This window comes from Letharia columbiana (genome assembly GCF_014066305.1).
Source record: "Letharia columbiana isolate WasteWater2 chromosome Unknown Sc0000039_s0, whole genome shotgun sequence".
NCBI classification, from domain to species: domain Eukaryota; kingdom Fungi; phylum Ascomycota; class Lecanoromycetes; order Lecanorales; family Parmeliaceae; genus Letharia; species Letharia columbiana.
The window spans coordinates 87,328-114,465 of NW_023501083.1; the positions used below are offsets into that span (position 1 = coordinate 87,328).

Consider the following 27,138-nt stretch of genomic DNA (forward strand, 5'->3'; position numbering starts at 1 on the left):
GGAACCGTGGAGAGCATATAACGTGGGATCTTGGAGAGCTGAGCCGTGTTTTTGACGATGGTGGCCTTGTTGCCGCTTGGTTTCTCCGCAGTGTTCTCCGCATTTGCCTGTTGTAGTTCCTTCTCTTACTCCTTAATGCAGTGGGGATGATAGACCAAGTTGCAGTGGTGTTCTCCGCTTGCTGAGTGATGATTTGATATGAAACCGTGGAGAGTATATGACGTGGGATCTCGGAGAGCTGAGCCGTGTTCTTGACGATGGTGGCCTTGTTACCGCTTGGTTTCTCCGCAGTGTTCTCCATAGTGTTCTCCGCAGTGTTCTCCGCATTTGCCTGTTATAGTTCCTCCTCTTACTCCTCCTCTTATAGAGTATCAGACTAAGTGGTTAGCTGAGTGGCTGACTAAGTGGATTACTGAGCTGATAGGATAGGTAATATTGACTAAGCGGCTGGTCGAGTAGTATATAGGGGGAGGACGATGGCTGTAAATCCGTTCGGGCTCTTTTTGAGGGCTTTCTAACGCGTTTATGAGCAGTAGTAGGTAGCTGTTAAGCTCGCTTAAGGCCTCGATTACCAGCAGTAACAGATTCGCGTTAATAGGGGCTCTAAGAGGCGGGTAAAAGAGGTGTACGTGCCTGAAGCGTTTAGTAACGTTTCCGCGAGGGGTACCGAGGACGATTGTGTTTATATTAATGGAATTAATAGAATTGATAGAGTGGTGGAAGAATAATAGTTACATAAATAAATAAATAGGAGAAAGGATTATTATTCGATCCCGGACGCGTCTGATATGGCTATCATAACTACCATATTTGAATATTTATTTTATCCACCAATAGTAGACTAAACTTCATTATTTTTACAGCGTTAGAAAGCGTAAACTAAGCTCTATAATTTACGAAATTATGAAGAAATAGCATCTATAGGGAGCTGGTTATTTTAGAGTATAAAACTTCTACACACAAATTTTTGATAAGGGAGCTCGAGAGGGCTAGCGGGCTAACTTAGTCGGTCTAACTAAAGAGCGTAGTAACCCTAAATTTATGATTGGCTGCACATATAAATTCAAGGTTTTCTAGTTCAGCCCTACCTTATTCTTTTATATATACTAATTAAAGGAGTTAATATTATAATACTCCTCGATAGTCTTAAAAGCTAGATTTTCTAAATCTTAATATATTATATTTTATATATATTAATTATTAAATTTACACTTTATATTCGAGATTAATTATTTATCTAATCTTATTAAATCTATAAAAAACCTCGATAAAGAAAAATAGAAAGAGTACCGAGGCTTTAAATACCCGTTTTAAGATCTTAAAATAATATAAAGATTTTTAATATTTTATCTATATTATTTTAAAACCTCGAAATAATCTAAAAATTTTAATAATTTATTTATATTATTTCGAGATTTTAAAATAATATAAAAGTTTTATATAGTTTATCTATATTATTTTTGTTACGAGCGTACCCTTGACACACCGCTCAGCCCTATGGCTAGCGGGCCTTGGCGGAGGCATCTCCTACTATATCATGCCTCCTTCCCACATACATAGTTCGGTAGCCTTATTATCCTATCTACCTCACCCATACTGGTATCGTACCTATGCTGGTCCTGACATTATAATAAGGCTCCTTCGTACACCCGGCGAAGAGAAACACATACGGGCCAATCAACGCACACTCACGCCCATTCGGATTAGCGGACGAATGGTTAATAAACAAACGCGCTGGCAAGGGCTTTGTCAAGATACTAACTTGAGACCAAGACACCACGACCGGTTGAGGTCAAGACAGGAACTTGAGGCATCGTATCCTTGGGTCAGCCCACCAAACGGGTAATTCGTTTCGGCATGACGGAACGGCCTCTGGACAGCAGGAGGGATAAAGCACCGCTGGACCATTCGTACTGCAAGCGAATCAGAAAGAAATTGACAGACAACACCACCCCACCACAGTGAGCCTGCTACAACGGCGACGGGAACAGCCCCGAAACGACTACGATTCGACCTCTTCACTGAGCATGTCGACAACACACATAGTGAAGCCTGCTACCAAATGGCATTCAACACATTCGATTCTTCCCTACCTCCCTATCAAGCCTACGAATCAAATAAGACAAAGGATAAAATAAATAGACTTGATGGCAAGAGCATGGGAGACACAGGGCAAATCTACAGTGAAGCTCCCAGGCCAGGCTGCCAGTAGGTGTTGAAGGTAAAAAAAAAAAAAAAAAAGTGGAGGACTATGGCAAGAAGACTGGGCAAGGAGAAGAACTCGGAGAATCTTGCTGGTACGCAGGCAAGATGTTGCTATATCTCCGGGATCTCTGAAGGACAATATGGGTATGGCAGGCATAGCACAGTCAAGACCAGCATGCGATCCGGCAAAACCTCGGACATGGTGTTTTTGGACGAATTGAAACCATCCGATGTTCTTCAGAAAAACGCCAAGACTCGGACTGCTACCGCTACACCTCTGCAAATCCTCTCCAGTCAAGGTCTGCAGGGACTATGGATGTTTGGAGAAACAAGGCAAGCAATGGGCGTGCATCTCCGGTCTACCAGCCATGGGGGCCATGGCTATTGAGAGGGGGGGGTAGTGTTACGAGCGTACCCTTGACACACCGCTCAGCCCTATGGCTAGCGGGCCTTGGCGGAGGCATCTCCTACTATATCATGCCTCCTTCCCACATACATAGTTCGGTAGCCTTATTATCCTATCTACCTCACCCATACTAATATCGTACCTATGCTGGTCCTGACAATTTTAAGATCTTAAAATAATCTAAAAGTTTTAATAATTTATTTATATTATTTTAGAATCTTAAATAAAATAAAAATTTTAATTTAATATTTTTTATATAAGAATTAGATAGCGATAGCTCTTTCGTTAATAAATATAAATTAAAAAAATAAGCTATCGCTATAAGATATATCTATTTATAAACAATTATTAAAAATTTAATTTAATATCTATTAGAAAGTATAAGAATATTTTAATATTATTTTATTTATTTTTAAGTTTATAATCTATTAAAAGTAGAATATTAGATATATTAGAAATTAAAATAATTATAATTAAAAAATTAATTATTAATTTATAAAATATATAAATATTTATATATATAAAATAGATAGTTAATAATAACTAATAATTATTAGCTTTAATAATATATAATATATTATATAATAATTAAAGAGACTAATATTATAATAAAATTCTCTATTAAAATTATTAAATTATTATAAAAATAAGAAATAATCTTTATTTATAAAATTACTTAATTATATTAAATAATCTAATTAATAATTTTAAATTATTATTTAATAATATACTTATCTCTTATTTTTTTTTTTTTTTATTTATTTTAAAATTATAAGATAGATAAAATTATTTAATATTTTCTTCTCTATTAAATCTTTCTATTATAAAATTATACTCTTATTATTATTAATAGCGCTTTTTTATTTTTAATTATTTAGATTTAATTATATAATTAATATAAATATATATTTTCTTTTTAAAATATTAAATAAAAAAATTATATATATTAATATCTAATAATATTATAATATAATCGATCTTATTATTTATAAAAATATATATTTTTAACCTCTTATAATATCTTTTTCTATTTCTTTAAATTTATACTTTTAAATCTATTTATATTTTTAACTTTATCTCTTATAATTAATATTATATTAAGATTAATATTATATACTTTTTATAAATAAACTTTAAATAAATTATATATTTTAAAAATTATTATATATTAATAGAATTTAATAATATCAAAATTCTAAAAGAGCTTTTCTATCGCTTTATATTTATAATTTTTAATATTAATTAAATAATTATAAGATCTTAATAGCGATAAAAATAAAAAAATTTAATTAAAAGATTATTATCGCGAAATATTTATTAAAGATTATTTATATTATCTACTTCTATATATATAATTAAAATTATAAATTTAATTTTACTTTATAATAATAAAAAATCTTATCTTTTATTTTTAATAATAAATTATTTATAATTCTATTATTATTTATCTTCTTACTATATAAAATTACTATTATATTAATTTTATAATATATATATTTACTAAATTTATAAATAATAATATTTAAAAGATATTTTATAAAAAGAAAATAAAGTATAACTTCTAAGTATTTTTCTAATTATCTTTTTAATTATTATAATATTATAATAAATAAAAAAAATAGAAAAAAAGAAAGAAGTAATATATAAAAAGTTTATTATTTTTATTTTAATTTATAACGCTCGCGTAAAACTTAAAATAATAATTAATATTATAAAATTATAAAATTTTTAAATAAAGAAGAATAAAATAGATATAATAAAAAACTTAAAAAAGAATTTAAATTTAAATTTAAAGAAAAGTTTATAAATTTAATTATATATTAATAAGTTAATTAATAATTAATAATTTATTCTATTAATATATATAATAAAATAAAATAAAATAAAATAAAATTTTAAAATTTTAAATTAATATATATAATTAATTATAAATTTAGAATTATTACGCTCTTTAATTAGATTAATTAAATTATTATAAATAAATAAATAAATATTAATAATTATAAAAAAAATATAATTAAATAACCTTAATTAAAAAATAGATATATATTATTTAATTTTAGAATAACTTTTTTATTTTCTATTAAAATTTTAAGATTTTTTTTTAAAATTATAAAACGAAATAAGAATTTTTAAATAAAAAAGAATTTTTAAATTTAATTTAATAATTATTAAAGTATAAAAAATTTAAATATTATTTATTAAAGTTCGCTCGATAGCTAAATAACTCGCTTATTAAAGTTCGCTTATTAAAGATTATTTATCTATTTACTCGATAACTCTAATTAAAAAAATAATTATAAATTTAATTTATAAATCTTTATTTATAAAAAATATAATATCTTATAAATTTTAATAGAATCTTTTATTTTTTAAAATAATAATAGAAATTTATTATTAAATATAATACTTATTAATTAAATAAGAAAATAAAATATTTAAACTATATTTATAATATTTATAATTTTATAATAATAGATTTTTTTTATAATTTAATAGAATATAATTTTTAATATAATATAATTTTCTAAAAATATAAATTAAATATTTTATATAGTATTAATTATAAAGATAATTAGAATTCTAAATTAAATATAAATTTAAAATTAATATAATAAATAAATATCTAATAGATTTTAATTAAAATCTTTTATTTTCTAAAATAATAATAAGAATCTATTATATAAATATAGTATTTATTAATTAAATAAATAAGTATAATAAATATACTTTTTTATTAAAACTATTATTATAATATAAATAATTTTATAATAATAATTTATTTTAATTTTTTAATATAATATAATTTTTTAGAATTATAAATTAATAATTTTATACAATATTAATTATAAAGATAATTAAAATTCTAAATTAAAAATTAATATAATAATTAAATATATATAAACTTTAATAAAATCTTTTATTTTTTAAAATAATAATAAGAATTTATAAAAATATATAATTATTAATAATTAAATAAGAAAATATAATATATATTTATATTAAAGCTATAATTATAATATAAATAATTTTATAATAATAAATAATTTTAATTTTTTAATATAATATAATTTTTTTAAATTATAAATTAAATATATTATATAATATTAATTTTAAAGATAATTAAAATTTAAAATAGAATATACTTTTATAAGTAATATAATAATTAAAAATTATATTATAAATTAAAAAAACGAATAATTTAATTATAAAGTTTTTTATTTTATTATTTATAATAATTTAAAAGTCTATCTAAATTAAATTATAAGCTTTTAATTTATTATTATATTTATATATAACTTAATATTAAACGATTTTAAAAATCTATATAAAAGTTATATATTCTTAATTTATAATATTACGTATTTATTATAAATTATTAGAAGTTAAGAATTTATATTTTATTATTAATAAATTTTATATAAAAATAATAAAAAGTTTTATTTAAAAAATTATTAAATAAAAAAGATTTTATTATTTTCTATATCGTCTTAATAATAAAACTTTATTAATAATATTTAATATTATTCTTAAATTTATTTATTATATCTAATAAAATTTTTTAAATAAATTTTTAAAATAAAGCTTTCGAAATTAATAATATAGTCGATTTCTAGAAATATTTAATTTTACGAAGAATAATAGTTAATAAACTATAATTAGAAAGATAATTAGAAATATATATAAAATTAAATTTATTATCTAGATAAAATCTATATAATTTTCTTACTTTAAATATATAATTAGTAATATATTTTTCTTTTATTTATATTTTTTTTACTTATAATAGATTTTTTAAAAGTCTTATTACTCGACTTTCTAGCTACTTTTACTATTAATAATATTTAAAATATTTTTTTATTTATTATAATTATCGCGAAAAGTATATTAAATCTTCTCTTTCTAAATTTTTTATTATATTTTTTTTTAATAATTTTCTTATAAAGATAGATATTCTTTAATTATCGCGATTTTTATATTTTTACTTTAAATATTATTAAAATTTCTATTTTTATAAATAATATCTCGATTTTAAGAGATAGTTTAATTTTAAAATAAAGTTATATTATTATCGCTAAATATATCGTTATCGAATATATATATTAACTCTTTATTTTTATTAATAATATATTTATAAGCTCGTCTAATTTAGAAAGTTAGATAATTATAATAATAATTAAAAAAGAGAAAATTATATTTAAACTTTTTCTTATTATAATAATTAGAATTATAAGAATTATTTTTTTTTCTTCTAATCGCACTAACTATTTATATATTAAAATTAATAAATTTATATAAATTTATTATAAAACTTATCGCTAGATTATAATATTATTATTTTTATTATATATTAGAAATTTTTAATCTTAAGCTTCTTTTATAGTAAAGTCTATCTCTTCTTTTTCTAATATAATTAAATTTATTAGTAAACTACTCTTTAAATTTACTATTTAACTACTTTTAGAACTTTATAATTAATTACTTTCAAAATTTTCTAATTAAATATCTTTAAAACTTTCTAATTAATTATTTTTAAAACTTTTTAATTAATTATTTCTAGAATTTTTTAATTAATTACTTTAAAAACTTTCTAATTAAATATCTCTAAAACTTTTTAATTAATTATCTTTAAAAACTTTTTAATTTATTACTTTTAAAATCTTCTAATTAATCTAATATTTTTTTAAAATTAAAAAATTAAATAATTAATTAAGAGTTTATTAATAAAGATTCTTTATTAAAAGTATCTATATTTATTACTATATCTTTTTAAATATAAATATAAAATAAATAATATTCTAAAAATAAGCGATTTAATTAATATTCTAATTATCTTTTTAATTATTCTTTAAAAGAGAAAACGCGTATAATAAATCGAAGATATAAAATAAAATCTTAAAAAAGATAAATTTATTTTATAGAATTCTTAGATTTAAATTCTTAAAAGCTTAAAATAAATATTTATTATTATATAAAAGCTAAGAAAAATCTATTATTAATAATAATTCTTAATAATTCTAATTAGATTATTAAATTTAAAAAAATTTAATTAAAATTTAACTTTATAATATTAAAAATTAATATTAAATATTTTTATAAATAAAAACTCGAAAAAATATAAAAACGCGCTAGTAAATTAGCCTATTTTTTAATTAACGTATTCTTATATTTTTCTATATTTTAATCTTTTCTAATACTTTTTTTAATTATATTATCTTTTATAATAATATAATTCTATTTAAATTTTCTTATTATTTCTATTATAATACTAATATATTCTTTATAATATATTTTTTAATATCTTATAATAAGCTTCTTATATAAAAATTATCGTTATAATTATCTTAAATAAGAATTTAATTAAATAAATAAATTTACGTACTTTCTATTATCTCTTAATATTATAAAAATTAATATTATTAATAAAGATAATAACTTTAATTCGCTCTATTATACTATTTCTAAAAAAAATAAAAATATCTTAAGAATTTAAATAATAATAAGATATAAAAAATAATAGATAAATATTTTAGAAATAAGAATATAATAAAATCGCGTTAATATTTAATAAGTCTAAATATATACGAATTATTAAGAATAATTTTAAGAAAATAAAATAATATAAATATAATAGCGAAATCTATAATTAAAAAAAAACTTCTAACTTTTTTAAAATATTAAATAATTACTTTTAAGAAAAAGAAGAAAATAAAAGAGAGAATTATTAAATATATTATATATAATTAATATACTTATTATAAATTTTAATTATTATTATAATTATTCTAATATCTTTCTAATATTATAATTAATATTTATATATTATATTTTATATGTTACGAGCGTACCCTTGACACACCCCTCAGCCCTATGGCTAGCGGGCCTTGGCGGAGGCATCCCCTACCATATCATGCCTCCTTCCCACATACATAGTTCGGTAGCCTTATTATCCTTGATCTACCTCACCTATACTGGTATCGCATCTATGCTGGTTCTGATATTATAATAAGGCTCCTTCGTACACCCCCCCGGCGAAGAGAATTGATGGGTTTTTTTTTCACTTTCTGCTCGGAGCAAGCGACCGAGCCTGATAAAGAAAACGCTGGGTATTTCTACCATACAGAAGCCCCACCACACATTCAAATCATCAAACCACCTACATCATTCGAAAGAACCTACATCAGACAGCCTCCATTATCAACGGTAGTCCAATCCATCAAAAAACGAGTCCCCTCCACCGAATACAAGAAATCCTTCTCCGCTCCGCATCGATCTCTCCGCTCCGTTCCCCGCAAAAAGTTTATCACCGGCCAACAGACCCCCGGCGGACTTTCTACCATTCGGAAGAACACTATTCAGAGTACTCACAGACTTCACGGCGACTTGATTGGTCAAGAAACGAGTGTTGTGGACTCCCGCGAAGAAACCACACTATTTCGGGCGTCACAGCCAAATTTCAACACTCAACACAGAGATCTGTCACTTTTCTCGACTCGCATACGCCTTCATAGTACCGGAGTTCCAGAGATCTCTCCATTCCACTCGACAAAGACACTACCAGCCAAAATCGCCATTTCTACGCCTATCTTCTCCGCTCCGTTCTTACCTACATTCAACACATCATGAATTCTTCAAATCCACCTACATCAACACCAAGATACCTCCCTCCGCATCGCCGATCACCTACACACCGCGGCCAGCCCTACCTTACATACGACGACCCTATCTACCACAAAGTTGTAGGGGCCAACAAGGAAGACGAATATTGTACGGAAATCCGTGACGCTATCGCCGAAGGCAAGGACAAGTTTCGAGGGATCACTCTCAACAAGTGCTCCGTACAAGACGGGGTGCTTTACCATAAGGACTGTTTGTGGGTATCCGATGACATGTACACCGATGTTATCCGAGAGGTGCATGATCAACCGTCCTGCGGCCATCCCGGGGTAGCACGTACCTATGAACTACTCAAAAGGGAATACTACTGGCGAGGAATGAGGACGACAGTGGCCACCTACATTCAGAATTGCTACACCTGTCAGAGGACTAAGGCACCTCGCGATCGGGAACATGGTCTACTCCAGCCTGTACCAAATCCACCTACATCAACACCAAGATATCGCCCTCCACACCGTCAACATGAGAATACTCCCTCTAGACCACGATCTCCTACACACCGTGGCCAGCCTTATCTTACTTACGAAGACCTACATGCGAGATATTCGCCTCCAAATTCGCCACGACTCCATATGCCACGTGTGCAGCGCTCTCTATCTGCTGAGGATCTTTATCAGCGATTCCACACCAATCAAGAGGAGATACCAGGACAACAACAGGAGACGCAGGGCCAAAACTCGCCTGGGATCTCTGTTCCACCCCCATCCCCACCTCCACCCACTCCACGAGATTTCGAAGCACTTAGAGCAAGTCGACATCGACCAGATTCGCCACAGCCAGTCCGACAGCAAATCAGACAGCCACTCAGCCCAAGGCTGCCAGATCCACCTATCTTCACAGGCACTAACTCAATACCATTCGATGACTGGAAAATGAGAATCCAAGACAAGCTTACCCACAATGGTGATCATTTCCTTACCGATGCTTTCAAAATTGCCTACGTTGTAGCGAGACTTGGAGGGGAGGCCAGTCAGCAAGTGTCTATCAGACGACGATATCGCTCGTACTCTACAGTCGATGATCTTCTAGATCATTTAAGCAACGTGTATGAGGTACCCTTATCCGTTCTTAGGAGAACCTATCAACATGCTTACGACAAAATAAGCCAAGGAAGTCAACCATTTCTCAAATTCTACGGTGATCTCATCAAGTATGCCGAATATGATTTCAGGAATGATAGTCTCAACGATCTCAGGAATAACAGTCTGATAAACGACATACTGAAGAAATCGGAACTCCGTTTCTGTGACTCAATTCGTCTAATGGCAAGAGATTGGACAGCGCCTCAGTTAAAGGAACGTATTATGAAAATGCAGCTTCAATATCAACAATCTGCTGAGGGATTCGCCGAAAAGAAGGCCGAAAGATTCGCGGAGCAATACGCAAAAGCAAAGGCCGAGGCTGACGCAAAGAAGGGTAAATACTCGATCATGACTCGCCCTACTTTCAATACAGAGGGTTTAAGTCTTGCTGAGGCAGAGGACCTTGCAGATGAGAACTGGGCTTATGCACAAAAGCATGGCAAATACTCCGAACCCATGGATTTCGATGAAGCATACGAGCTTAGTTGCCAGGGCTACCTATGACCGAGAATGGATGACAAGAACACTGGAGAAGGGCTTGGAGAGTCTTGCAGGCACACAGGCAAGAAGGCCTGCGGACGCATCAGACCTACGAACGATATGGTTATGAGAACGCAGCAGGCGAATGCAGTCAAGACCAGCATGCGGCCCGGCAATACTTCGGACATCGTGTTTTTGAACGAATTGAAACCATCCGATGTCAGAATGGCCTCATTCTTTCACATTCGCAAAATCGATTCCTCAGGCCCATATTGCTCAACAACTACCTCATGTCAGGTCCACCAAGCGGGCTTCCCTTGTTGTCATATGCGTGAAGGTCTTCCGAAGCCATTGTGCGTCACCTATGGACCTCACTGTCGCCGTCGGTAGCCTCCATCGGTATCGTCTATGTGGCATCCCATGGAGAAACTCACTTGATATTGGATTAGAGTTTTTAGCGCCTGCGGCTCGGTTCGGTTCGGGAGCCCTCGACCAATCACGTCGCATCATTCCACACACATTCCATCCGCTCAGATATGGATTCGGAAATCACCACTGTTCACCCCTACATCAATGGACATTGTTTTCGCCACACCACACCGATTTCCTCCCGGCTAGGCTTCCTACATGCGCCTACACCCCGGCTGGCGACGTCGCTACAGCGCAAGTATAAAGAGCTGCTACCGTCCCCAATACCTGTCACGGAGAAAGGTACGATGCTGGGGTTCCCGGACACGATTATTTCTTTACTGCTTTTACAATTTTTCAGGCGTCAAGCGTGCATGCATACCCATTTTTCTACCTTTCCACTCACCAATCATGGGACATGATTTTATGAAGGGGGGGGGTAGTGTTACGAGCGTACCCTTGACACACCCCTCAGCCCTATGGCTAGCGGGCCTTGGCGGAGGCATCCCCTACCATATCATGCCTCCTTCCCACATACATAGTTCGGTAGCCTTATTATCCTAGTTCTACCTCACCCATACTGGTATCGCACCTATGCTGGTCCTGACATTATATATTATATTAAAAATAATAAATTTTATAAATAATTAAATTTATTAAATATAAATTCGATTTTAGATTTTATTAAGAATATTAATATAAAGCGCGATAAATAGTTTAATATAAAGAAAGAAGATATAGATATAATTATTAATATATAATTAAATATTATTAATTAAAAAATTAAGCGATTTAAAAACTCTTAACTTTTTTTAGAGAATATAGATTTTTTAATAATATTAATAGAAAAGATATAAATATAAAAGATTAAAATATTTATCGATATTTTTTTATTATAATAACGAGTATAATAAACTATAATTAAATCTATTAGAAAGAAAATTAAATATCTAAAATTTTTTAAAGATATAATAAACTTTTAAAAGAATATTTATATTTATTACGTAGAAGTCTTATATGACTTATAAAAAAAAATTAAAAAAAAATTACTAAAATAATATTTATTAATATAAATTTTTTTCTATATTAATTTTAATTTTAATATTTTAATCTATATTTAAATAAATTTATTATTTATATATTAATCTTATTTATATTAAATCTATTTATAAATTATCTTTAATTATAAAATTTAAAAAAATTATTATCTTTTTTCTTTATATATATTTTTTATTAGAATAAAACGCGTAATTTTTAAAAATTATATAATATAAATATTTAAGAATAAAAAAGAATAAATATTATTATTAAGATTAGCTAGATAGTAATCTAAAAATTATAATATAATAAAATATAGATTTATATTTAATAAGATAAGTAAAGAGATATAAGAGGCTTTTAAGCTTATTAATATTAAATTAATATATAAAAATATTATTAATATACTTAAGCGATTTTAGCGTCTCTTTAAGAGAATAAAATTTTTAAAATTTAAAAATTTTAAAAATAAATTATTAATTTTAATTTAAAAAAAAAAAAAAAAAAAAAAAATTTTTTTTATTTTATTAATTTTTTTAAAAAAAAAAAAATAAAAAAAAAAAAAATATTTTTTTATAAAAAAAAAAAAAATAATAATAATTAATATTTTTTAAAAAAATTTTTTTTTTTATTAATTTATTATTAAAAAAAAAAAAAAAAAAAAAAATATTTATAAAAAAAAAAAAAAAAAAAAGGTAGGGCTGAACTAGAAAACCTTGAATTTGTATGTGCAGCCAATCATCAATTCGTTAGATCTACGCTTTTTGATTAGACACCGCGGGTAAATAAATTAGCGTCCGTAACTATCAAAAATCTACAAAAATCTATATGCAGAAGTCTTCCACTCTGAAATAACCAGCTCCCTACGGATGCTGTTACTTCATAATTTCGTAAATTGTAGAGCTCAGTGTGCGCTTTCTAACGCTGTAAAAATAATGAAGTTTGGCCTATTATTAGTGGATTAAATGAACATTCAAATATGGTAGTCATGGTAGTCACACCAGACGCGTCCGGGATCGGATAATAATCCTTCCACCTGTTTGTTATTCTTCCACCATTCTACCAATTCTATCAATTCTACCAATTCTATCAATTCTACCAATTCCACCAATATGAACATAATCGTCTTCGGTACCCCTCGCCCAATTAGAGCCCCTTACTGACGCCCCCAGGCCACCCCTCGGCGAATCCGCTACTGCTGGCAATCGAGGCCGCAAGCGAGCCCAACAGCTACCTACTACTGCTCATAAACGCGTTGAAAGGCCCTCAAAAAGAGCCCGAACGGATACGTCCTCCCCTATATACTCCTCCTAAGCCAGCGGTAGGTGGGTTAAACTAACATTCAAATATTGTAGTCACACCAAACGCGTCCGGGATCGGATAATAATCCTTCCACCTATTTATGTAACCATTCTTCTTCCATCATTCTACCAATTCTACCAATTCTACCAATTCTACCAATTCCACCAATATGAACACATTTACCCTCGATACCCTCGCACTCAGTTAAACAAGAGGAGGATCTACAACAGGCGAATGCGGAGAACACTGCGGAGAACATTGCGGAGACAGTTATCAGCAGCAGTGACACAACAGGCTTACTCTCCACGGTCTCACACCAATCCACTCAGCCAGTGCAAGAGAAGTCACTACAGCAGGCGAATACGGAGAACACTGCGGAGAAACCAAGCGACAACAAGGCCCCCAGCACCAAGAACAGGCTCAGCTCTCCAAGATCCCACGTTATATACTCTCCACGATTCCACATCAAATTATCACTCAGCAAGCGGAGAACACCACTGTAACTTGGCCTGTTATCCCCACTGCATTGAGGAGTAAGAGGAGGAACTACAACAGGCAAATGCGGAGAACACTGCGGAGAAACCAAGCGGCAACAAGGCCACCATCGTCAAGAACACGGCTCAGCTCTCCAAGATCCCACGTCATATTAGTTATCCACTCAGTCAGCCACTCAGCTAGCCACTCAGTCTAATACTCTACTATAAGAGGAGGAGTAAGAGGAGGATCTACAACAGGCAAATGCGGAGAACACTGGGGAGAAACCAAGCGGCAACAAGGCCACCATCGTCAAGAACACGGCTCAGCTCTCCAAGATCCCACGTCATATGCTCTCCACGGTTCCACATCAAATCATCACTCAGCAAGCGGAGAACACCACTGCAACTTGGCCGTTCCACATCAAATCATCACTCAGCAAGCGGAGAACACCACTGCAACTTGGCCTGTCATCCCCACTACATTGAGGAGTAAGAGGAGGAACTACAACAGGCAAATGCGGAGAACACTGCGGAGAAACCAAGCGGCAACAAGGCCACCATCGTCAAGAACACGGCTCAGCTCTCCAAGATCCCACGTTATATCAGTTATCCACTCAGTCAGCCACTCAGCTAGCCACTCAGTCTGATACTCTACAAGAGGAGAAGTAAGAGAAGGAACTACAACAGGCGAATGCGGAGAACACTGCGGAGAAACCAAGCGGCAACAAGGCCCCCAGCACCAAGAACACGGCTCAGCTCTCCAAGATCCCACGTCATATGCTCTCCACGGTTTCACATCAAATCATCACTCAGCAAGCGGAGAACACCACTGCAACTTAGCCTGTCATCCCCACTGCATTAAGGAGTAAGAGGAGGAACTACAACAGGCAAATGCGGAGAACACTGCGGAGAACACTATGGAGAACACTGCGGAGAAACCAAGCGGCAACAAGGCCCCCAGCACCAAGAACACGGCTCAGCTCTCCAAGATCCCACGTCATATGCTCTCCACGGTTCCACATCAAATCATCACTCCGGAACGATGCATATTTGGACGAATTAAAACCGTCCGATGTCTATAGCTATTTCATTATTCGAAAAATTTCACTGCGGTAGGAGATATTATGGGATTCGCACCACTAATTGGCACGTTGTCTCCATTTCTTTCCGATATTTCGATACTTCTTACCATAAGGATATGGCCTTTCTCTGTTTTTTGTAGGCAATTATTATACCTTCCTAATTAGGCCTTAGCGCGCCTCTCTCCGCACATATATACCTGTATACTACATAGATTAAATCAATTTCGTAGTGGTGGAAGTAGGTCAAAATGTTGAAAGTAGAATACCAGACATGTTAGAAATTGATTGAAACTGAAAGACTGATTATTAATTTATGAGATATATGGATATTTATGTATATAAAATAGGTGGCTAATAGTGGCTGGTAATTACTAGCCCTGGTAATACGCGACATGTTATACGATAGCCGAAGGGGCTGATATTATAACACTCCCCGACAGCCTTAAAAGCTAGATTCCCTAAACCCCAGCACACCGTATCCTATATATATTAGTTTCTAAATCTACGCTTTATATTCGAGATTAATTATTTACTCGACCTTATTAAACTTATAAAAAACCTCGATAGGGAAAATAGGAAGAGTGCCGGGGCTTTTGAATACCCGTTTTGAGACCTCGGAATGATATAAGGGTTTTTTAATGTTTTACTCGTATTACTTCGGGACCTCGGAAAGATATAAGGGTTTTTGATATTTTACCTATATTGTTTCGAGACCTCGGAATAATATAAGAGTTTTGAAGTTTTATCTATATTATTTCGAGACCTCGGAATAATGTGAGGGTTTTTGATTAATTCGGGTCCTCGTATGATATAAGGGTTTTTTATCCGTATTGATTTCGGGACCTCGAATAAAATAAGAATTTTAGTTCGACATTTTTTGTGTAGGGATTAAATGGCGACAGCCCTCTCGTCGATAGATACGAGCCAAAAAAAATGGGCTGTCGCCATGAGGTGTATCTATTTATAAACGATTACCGAAGACTTAGTTTGATATCCATGTTAGGAAGTGCAAGGATGTTCGATACTGCTCTGCCCGCTTTCGGGCTTATAACCTGTTGAAAGTAGGATACCAGACATGTTAGAATGATTGAAACTGAAAGACTGATTATTGATTCATGGGATGTACGGATATTTATGTACATAAAACAGGTGGCTGATGGTGGCTGGTAATTACTAGCCCTGGTAATACGCGACATGTTATGCGATAGCCGAAGGGGCTGGTATTGTAACACAAAAACGCATAGCAAGCGATCAGAGTTCGATTTGACTTAGGGCTAGGGCTAAAATTCCATTTGACTTGAAAAAATCCAACTCCATGAATTTAATTCATGGGCCTTTACTTGTTTAATATATAATTAGATATTTATATAAAAATAAGATATAAACTTTAATCTAATTAATAAATTTAATAAAAAAAATAAAAATAAGCTTTTAAATAGGTTAAATAAAATATAATAAATAAGCGATAAGTAATTTTTAAGTCTAGTTATTATTCTAATAAGTAAATTTATATTTTAATAATATTATATAAGAAAAGTACGCGAGCGTAATTTAGAGAAAGTCTAGAGTTTTACTCTTCGCGTAAATTATTATATATATAAATAAAGATAAAAACTTAGATTATAAGAGTATAAATAATATTAAAATTAAATAAAATATAAATATTAAAAATAATTTTATTATACGCATTAATAATTAAATAGATTTTATTTTTTAAATTATTTAAAAGTGTAATATAAAATTTAATAATAAGCTTTATTATAGCTTAGATATAATAATATTAATATATTAATTAATAAATATTAAGCTATTATAAAAATCTTAAAATATTAAATATAATTATATCTAGAAGATAAAATTATAAATCTTTATTAATATATAATTAATTTAATATATAATAATAAAAAGTCTATTACGAAAGCTACGCTATTTAAATTAATATTTTAACTTTAATTACTACTCTTATTATTATATAAATAATATAAAGTTATCTTTTATTCGAGTATATTTAATTCTTAATTTTAATTCTTATTATAGATATTATTAATTTATTCTAGAATTATTAAATATACTTTTATATACTTTCTATATCTTATATTTTTTTTAATTAGATAATAATTAAACTTTAAATTAAAATAAATATTTAGAAGAGAAAAGTTTATAAATACTTAAATACTTAATTTTATTTCTCTTATACTTTTTATAATTATTAAAATAATTAATAATATATAATTATATTTTATAATTATATATATAATAATTAACTAATTTAATAACTAAAGATAAATATTTTTTTCTTTTTACTTTAAATAATTTAGCTAAAATAATTATAAAATTTAAATTCTTTTTTTATAATATAACTCGCTTTTTATATATTATATAAAGATAAATATCTATTTAAATAAGGATTATTAGAGCTAATTATAAAGTGTAATAATAAAAAACTTACTCTTAAATTAATAAATTAGAAAGACTTCTATTATCTTATATAATATTTTAAAAATAAATTTTTAAATATAATAGCGCTTTAATAAATTTTAATTAAATATAATTTAATAAATTAAGCGCTAAAAGAGAAGTTTTAAATTTCTAAAATTAGTTAATTTTTAATAATAATAAATCTCGCGTAAAACTTAAGTTATAGCTCGCGTTAGTTATATATAATAAATATAATAATAATTAGAAAAATATATTATCTAATTTCTATTAATATCTTAATATTATTAAAATAGAGATAATATTTATATTAAAATATGAGATAGAACACTTAGTTGTATTGACTAGAGAGTTCTATGGAAGGAAAGAGCGACTAGATACGGACACACTAAGGCGTGTCACGTGACTATGTCACGTGATCGCCAAGACGCCAAGAGTTACGTGATCCGAATTCCAACACTCCCCTTCGCACGTATCCTTTTATACGCGAAATCCGATAAATACGAAATTTAACGCTAACAGTGTCAAAACCGGGTAGATAAGGTGAAAATGACTTAGTCGATTTTCGTTAGAGTTTAACGCCGGGTAATTAAAGTAAAGTTCGAGTTGAGTAGTTAAAGTGAAGTTCGAGTTAAGTAGCTAAAGTGAAGTTTAGCGCCGGGTAATTAAGGTGAAGTTCGAGTCGAATATATCAAAATATGAAGATAGGACACTTAGTTATATTAACTATAGAGTTCTATAAAAGAAAAGAGTGACTTGATATAGGCGCGCTAAGGCGTGTTACGTAACGTAGTTATATAACTATTAAGACGCCAAGAGTCACGTAATTCGAATCTTAACACTTTTCTTCACACGTATCCTTTTATAAGCGAAATTCGGTAAATACGAAGTTTAATACTAACGACGTTAAAATCGAGTAGATAAGATAAGACTAGCGTTAAGTAGTAAGTGTAAATCAGTATTAAATAGTTAAGGTGAGTTAGTGCCGGATAGTTAGCGTGAAAAACATACTCCCTATACCCCTATCCCCCCCCCTTATATAGACGAAATTAAAAAACGCGAGATTTAAAGTTCGCGACGTTTAAAATAGGGTAGGTAAAGTAAAAAGTCGAAATCTAAAAACGACTATGTCAGACTATACCCCTACTTTCAAAATTCCACTTTTTATTAAAAAGCGGTTTTTTGAAAATTTTATTTTTAGACCATTTGGTGTATATTAAAAATCGATCGATTCGAGGCTAGAGGATATTTATGAGGATAACTAAATAAAATAATTAGAAGAAATTCTTTTAGCTATATATCGCCGGCTATAAGACCTCCGCGAAGATTATTTTAGATAATTAATCCTTAATAATAGTAGCTAATAATAATAATTTAAAGATATAATACCCGAGATATTAATAACGAATAGGTATAAATCCCTTAAAAGAGCTCTAAAAGTTTCGGTAACGATAGCGGCAATAGCGCTAAAGAAATAGCTATTTTAATATAAAATAAAGAGTTTATAGAGTATTAAGCTTAATATAATAGCTCGATAAGCGACTTAAATCGATTACTTATAGTATAAGAATTAATAAAATAGCTCCCCTAAAGTAGATGGCTTCTCTATATTAAGATTATTAAGTTATAATTATAGGCGATATTTTAACTTAATAAATCGATGAAAACTCTTAAACTTATTCTTATAGAGAGTTTTAGTAAGATTATCGACTACCTATTAATCGATAAAGATATAATTTAAAGCGATATTCTTAGCGATAACTTATTTCTATATATAATAATATTAAATATTAATATATTTAATATAAATATAAAATTAGAAGTTCTTAGCTAATATTATAGCGCCTTAATTATTATAAAAGATAACTATCACTTACGCTTATTTATCGCTAAAATTAAGCTAATTTAAAAGATTATATAGCTAAACTACTTCTTTAATAGCTTATATTTAATTAATATATTTAATCTTATAAGTCGAGAGTATTATAATAAATTATCGCTTTAATAATTAATTAATAATCTCGCTATTAATATTAAATATATATCTAGATATAAAGCGATAGATATCTTAATTATCGACTTAATTAGCGTCGATATAGCCGTTTAAAAATTTTAGATCTCCTCTAAAAACGAGTTAATAATCGACGATTTATTTAAGATAGCGAAAGATTTACTTAACCGCTTTTTAATAGACTTCGTTAGAGTTTAAACTATATCGAGATATTATCGAGACCACAAATATAATATCTAGTCTTATATTAAGTATTGCGTATATTAATAATTCTATTATTAACTAGTACTCGATATAAAAGACTTTAAAGACTTAAAAGTTCTCTTTAAATATCTAATATCTTTCGATATTTATAAAAGTAGATATATCTTTAAATTTCTATATACTATATTTAATAAAAAACTTTTTAATATATTCTATCTAATCGAGTTAAATAATATAATTAATATAATTTCTAATAATAATTATATCTAGATAATAGATATATAGCTCTAAGTTAATTATTTCGAAGTAACTACTAAACTTATCTTTAATACTCTAAATTTCTATTTTATCGAGATTAATTAAGAGAATATTATTTATATAAATTATAATAATTATAATATTATTAATAAAGATTAAGAAATTAGCCGTAATAAGCTTAAAGCTTAATTTTTTTAGATATACGAAGAGGGTATTATATTAGATTCTTAAGGATTGCTTTAAATTATATAGCGCCTTCTTTAGCTTATATATCTTATACTTGCTATTAATCTTAAAGTCTATAGACTATATTATATAGATAATTTTCTTTATATTATTATAGAGAAAAGCGATTTTAATATTTATTTACTTTAGTTTTTAATCGAGGGTTATCGTTAAAGTAAAGATCGCTTTATAACTTATAGACTTAATTACGAAGATGAAAGTCTTATTAAAATCTACGCCTTCACGCTATTTAAAATTACGAATTATTTATCGAGCTTTATATTATATAATCTCTTTAATAAAGCCTCGCTTAAGTTTATAGACTTATTTACCGCTTAGGGTATATATATTTAAGAGTAGATTTACTAAGATTTAAGTACTATTAACTATAAAAGAATTAATTTCTTTTTATATAATAAGTTTCTATTTTATTTTCTAATATTTATTTATTATTATCTCTCGATATATTTAAGATTTAAATAGCTTAAAAGCGTTAGCTTTAATTAAAAGGGCGAGTAGGTTTAGCGAAAGATCGCGATAAGCTCTAAAAACTTTATATCGTCTAAATTATTTTAAGAGAGATTATCGATTAATTATAAATCTAGTTATAGATCTTATTAAGGCTTATAGAGCTATCGAAGTAGATCTTATAAGTGTATTTTCGCTTAGAGTTTTAAGTAATTCTAACTCTATTCCCTCTAGATATATCTGCGAAGATATTTATAACGATATCTCTCTAATAAAAATTCGTATAATAGTAATAAATTCTCTTTTAACGACTTTAGTTAGGGTAATTACTACTTCGATAGATATTTTCTATCTTATTCTTTTTAAGACTTTCTTCTCTAAAATTAATATTAAAGAAATAATTAATAACTCGCGTATAGCCTTTTATAGCGTATTTATATAACACTTATTTCTATTCTTAAATAGATTTTAATTATTAATCTCTTTTTCTAGCGGAGTTAAGCTTAAATAAGATTAGCTTAAAAGAGATATTATTAATCTAAATTATATTTAAATAAACTTAAATTTTATTATTTAATATTAATATATAATAAAATTAATTAGCTTTATAATTAACTAAGCGCCTCTTATAAATATAATTCTTATATTTAATTTAATCGATATTTAATAGATATATTTAATAGAAATTAATTTATTCGATAATTCGAAGATATAAAATATTAGATAAATAGTTTATAAAGGCCTTATAAGGAATAACGTTTTTTCTTGATATCGATTATAGATTATGTAGGTAATTAGAAGCCTACGCGAATTTCGATTAATATTTTTATAATAGTCTACTCTCTTTAAGTATAGCGCTAGCTTTACGTTATATCGTTTAATTAAGATATTTAAATTTATTATTTATTTAGAAGTTATTAGATATAATATCTTCTTAGATAATTTCTTTAATAAGTCGAAAAGTATATATATTATAATTATTATACTCGAAATTATAATTACTACGAAATCTAATATAAATATAATTTTTATATTCGACTTAATTTAGAAAAGACTTAAACGCCGCGAGAATTATAAGATTATTCTTATTAGAAAGTAAGAATATAGCGAAATAAAGCGTTTTATCGTTTAGAAAGGTTATTATTTATTTATAATTATTATAAGAAATAGAGAAAGACTTTTAAAGATTACTATAAATTAGATTATTCTCTTAGCGATCTAATATTATATAATACTTATATAATTCGACTTTTATATTAGTAATATTATATAATTCGTATATATCTCTAAAGAATAAAATAAATAAATTTATTTCGATATATATTTTAATTAATTTCTTTAGATTTTAATACTCTAAGTAGCTATAACGAGCGTGCTATATATATAAGATTTTCTTATTAATTTAAGAATCTAAGATATTAGCGAATAAGAATAAGAATTTAGATTTAGATATAGATATAGATATAATAAACTTATTATAGATAGAGATATCTTTATTAATAACTATTAAGTATATAAGAGTCTCTATTTATACATTTAGCGTATAAAGATAATTACGCTAACGTCTAAAAATAATACTATATTTTTTTACTCTAATATTTTTAAATATAAGCTAAAGCGAATAGTTTTAATCTTTAAGTTACTCTTAAGAAATTAGATTAAAATTACTATTAAAGATATATTAGATATCTTTTATATATAGAGTTCGTTTATTCTTAAGACTCTTATATTTAAGCTTAATACGCTTAAAGCTAATAGCTATAACTAAGCTATTAACTTTATTAATTAAATAATATAATTTAAATAAGATAAAGATTCGAAAGGTTAAGAAGTTATAAGTAATATACTAAGTATAAATATTATTAATAAATCATAAATACGATAATATAATGATTATAAATATCGAAGAAGTTTAAGCTATAGTCTTTAGGCCCTTTTTAGTAGAGGAATAATAAATTTAATTCTATAAGGATTAAGAATTGGCGATAAGGTATATAGTATTCTTTAAGTTGGAGTTAATATATATTATGAAACTATATATTATCGCTAGCTAAGTATATATAACGATAATCTTAATACTATTAAACTAGCGATCGATAGTAGATTTATTATTTTAAGTATTTTTATCTTTATTACTCGAGTTAGAGGAATTATTATTATTACCCCCCTTATCGTTATCTTTATTACTACGATTACTACGGCCTTCGCGACCGCCGCGATTTCCCCTATTATTATTATTATTTTATTTCTTAAATTCGAGATATAAAGTAATATATTCGATATCGTTATATTAGTTCTTTTTATAATAATTATAATACTTATAAGTTTAAATATAAGTATAAGAGTTATTAATATAGGCTTCTTATTAAATTCTATACTCGATAGTTTCGCTAATAATAATTAATGTAATAACGCTCTGCGAATTATATATAAAAGAGTTATTAATTAATATAGTTAGTATATAGACTTTAATATTAATTAAATTAATAAGATTAATTATAATATTAATAAATCGAGTAATCGCGTAATTTAGATTAAATTTTACGATATCGTCGTCTTTAAAGATGTTATAATTTTAATTATATTATTTATAATACGAATTATATAGAGAATCTAAGCTTAAGTAAAAGCGATAAATCTTTTAATTCTTATTAAACTTTAGCTTTAAGAATAAGTTATTAAACTCGTTTAGAATCTCTATAAATCTATCGATATAGAATTAGAAGTCGTTATTACACTTTATAAAAGTAATGTTATTTATTTTTCTAAATATAAAATTAAGAATACTTAAGTCTTAAGATTTAAATTTATTTAAAGTCTTCTAAACTTCTTTAGCGTTAATCTTATTCTTAATCTTAAAACGCGAGTTTTTTTTATAGCGCGATTTTAGTATAATATAGATTTAATTTTACGCTTATAATTAGCTATCGATTTAAATCTTAATAATAATAATATTAATAATTAACTTTATATAATCTTTTTCGATATAACGTTATAATCTAAATAGCTTTAATTTATTCTTAAATTATTACTTTTAAATTTAATAGTTAGAGATATTTTTAAGCTTATTAATATTATTAAGACGATTTAAAAAGATTAAGATTTTAAATTTCTTAAAAGATATAATACTTAAAGGCTTAATAAGCTCTCTTTATTAGAGAATAAGTTAAATAAGCTAGATAAACTCACTCTATTAAAGCCTAAGTTTAAAAATAAAGCTTATATATTAATAAGGCTTAGAGAAGTAGTTAAGATAAATGATATCGACGAAATCGAACGCGTTTAAAGATTAAAGAGATCTTTATTAAAGATTAGCTCTAATAGAGACTTAGAGGTTAATTACTCTAATATTAAATTAAAATCGATAAGAGAGCTTAATATATACTTACTCTCGCTATTAGAATATTTCTTATAGTATATTAGAGATTTAAGCGTATAAAAGAAATCTCGCTAAGCTTTAAGATTAGCTTAATATAGCTTAAATCTTTATTTATAAAGAATCGTTATCTATTAATACTCGAAATAGCGAATAATATTCTATTAGAAAATTAAATAATTAATAAATAATAAAGATATTAAAATAATTTAAGAACGTTATAATAATAGAGTCTACCTCTTATACGTAGATATAATACTATATTACTAGAGTTATATTAGCTATCAAGATAGCTAAAAGCTTTATTTATCTTCTCTAAAATTAATTTAATTAAAATTCGAGATCGAGACTAAGATCGATTGTAAGGTTATTTACTTACTATCGAGATATTTTACCTCTAAAATAAATACTTACGCCGAGGCTTCTTTATAACGATAGAGATTTCTTTCTTCTTTCGCTTTTAAGACTAGAATTCTTATTCTTTTAATTAATATATCTCTATTAATAATAGTTAAGAACTACGTAGTTAGCGTTAAAGCTAAAATTATTTCTTTTTAGATTATACTTCTCTTAATAATAACTAAGATAATTAATTTTCAGCCTCTATTACGAATATTTTATAATTAAATAAATTTAAAATCTAGATACTCGCTATTAAATTCTTTAATATTTATAATATATAAATAAAGACGTATTATTTCTTTATTTAGCGTATTCTATATAGAAAAGCTAGTAATATTCTAAAGATCTTAATAATAATATAATTTAATTAATCGTATAGCGGCTTTAATAATCTCGACTAGATATAATATATCTTAGCTCGCTTTATATTATCTTTAATAGAAAGTAAAAGCGCTTAAGCGATAGCCTCTAACTTCTAAATTATAGATAAATTATAATTATTTAAATCTAAAACGATTATTTTAAAATAGAAGTTTTCTATATTAAAAAGATTAATAAAGTCTTTTATAATTATAATTATCTTTATTATAATAGATATAAATATCTAAAAATAATTATAGCTATAGCGATAGATTATATTATTATTAAAATAGTTATTAAGTATAGCTTAAGCTTATAATCTATTAAAATATAAAGATAGAACACTTAGTTATATTAACTATAGAGTTCTATAAAAGAAAAGAGTGACTTAATATGGGCGTACTAAGATATATTACATAACGTAGTTATATAACCGCCAAGACGCTAAGAGTTACATAATCCGAATCTCAATAGAATAGCTAAAGTGAGTTTAGCGTCGGGTGATTAAAGTGAAATTTAAGCTAGATAGTTAAAGTAAGTTTTAGCGCCGGGTAACTAAAGTAAAGTTTAAGCTAAGTAGTTAAAGTAAGTTTAGCGTTAAGTAATTAAAGTAAAGTTTAAGTCGAGTAATTAAAGTAAGTTTAGCGCCGGGTGGTTAAAGTAAAAAGTCGAAATCTAAAAACGACTATATTAAATCCTAAATTCCACTTTTTATCAAAAAACGGTTTTTTGGAAATTTTATTTTTAGGCCATCTGGTGCACACCAAAAATTAATTAATTTAAGATCGAAGGATATTCGTGAGGATAACTGAATGAAATAATTGGAAGAAATTCTCTGTCTTATATATTATGACCGGCTATAAAACTCCTACGAAGTCGTTTTAGATATCTAATTTTTTAATAATAGTAATTAATAATAATAGTAATATAGATAAGAGTACTTCGAAAGAGCTTTAAAGATTTAATAGCGATAGCGATAATAGCGCTAAAGAAATAGCTATTTTGATATAAAATGGCGAGTTCGTAGAGTATTAAGCTTAAGGCTCGGCGAGTAACTCGAGTAAATTACTCGAATTGCGGGAATTAATGAAATAGCTTCTCTAGATAGATAATACTATAAACGATGTTTTAGTTTAATTAGTATATAAAACTTCTTAAATTTATTCTTAAATAGTATCTTAGTAAGTTTATTAGCTATTTATTATTCGATAAGAATATACTTAAAAGTAACGATATTAATAATAACTTATTCTCGTATATAATAATATTAAATATTAATATACTTAGTACGCGTATAAAATTAAGAATTTTTAATAAGGGTTATAGTATCTTAATTATCGTAGTAGATAATAATAGTCTATATATATTTAGCGCTAAGATTAAATTAATTAAGAAGTTTATATAGTTAAACTATCTTCTTAATAGCTTATATTTAATTAATATATTTAATCTTATAAAAAAATAGCGCTATAATAAACTATCGTTTCGATAATTAACTAATAATAATATTATTTATATTAAAGATGTAATTAGAAATAGAATATCGAGTATTTTAATTACTTATTTAATCCGCGTTTATATAATTAATAAGTAATTTTAGATCTTCTCTAAATATTAATTACTAGTTCTTAATATCGTTTAGATATCGAAAGATACGCTTAATAGCCTTTTAATAAGATTTATCGAAGTTTAAGATATATCTAGAGATTATTAAGACGGCGAATATAATATTAAGTTGAGTATTTAGTATTATATATATAAATAATCTTATAACTAACTAATAGATATAGCGAAATTAATCGATAGAAGTAAAATCATCTTTAGCGATATAGAATTTATCGTTATTAATAAGAGTAGGCGATAGTATAGAGCTTAATATATTATATTTCTCTAGAAACTTCTTAATATAGCCTTTTTAGCTAAGGCGTAGAATTCGATTAGTATAGTCTTTAATAATTATTATATTAAGATAATAGGTATAAGATCTTAAATTAATTATTTCGAACTTCTTATTAAGCTTATTCTTAATACTCTATATCTTAATTTTATCGAAATTAGCGAGTAGAATATTATTTACGTAAATAGCGATAATAATAATATTATTAGTAAATATAGAGAGATTAATAGTAATAAGTTTAAAATTTAATTTTTTTAAATAGGTTATAAGGGTATTATATTAAACTTTAGAGGATTACTTTAGATCGTAAAATGCCTTAATAAGCTTATATATCTTATTCTTTT

At 27.0% G+C, this 27,138-nt stretch overlaps 1 protein-coding gene across 1 annotated transcript; it reads left to right on the forward strand.

Annotated features, from left to right (window-relative positions):
- Positions 1–2,251: 2,251 nt before the first annotated feature.
- Positions 2,252–2,593, forward strand: HO173_009303 (uncharacterized protein; the record flags this gene model as incomplete). The annotated part of the gene is made up of 1 exon (XM_037311194.1): positions 2,252–2,593. One exon carries the CDS (start codon positions 2,252–2,254, stop codon positions 2,591–2,593), a length of 342 nt encoding a protein of 113 aa, XP_037161851.1.
- Between the last annotated feature and the right edge of the window lie 24,545 nt (positions 2,594–27,138).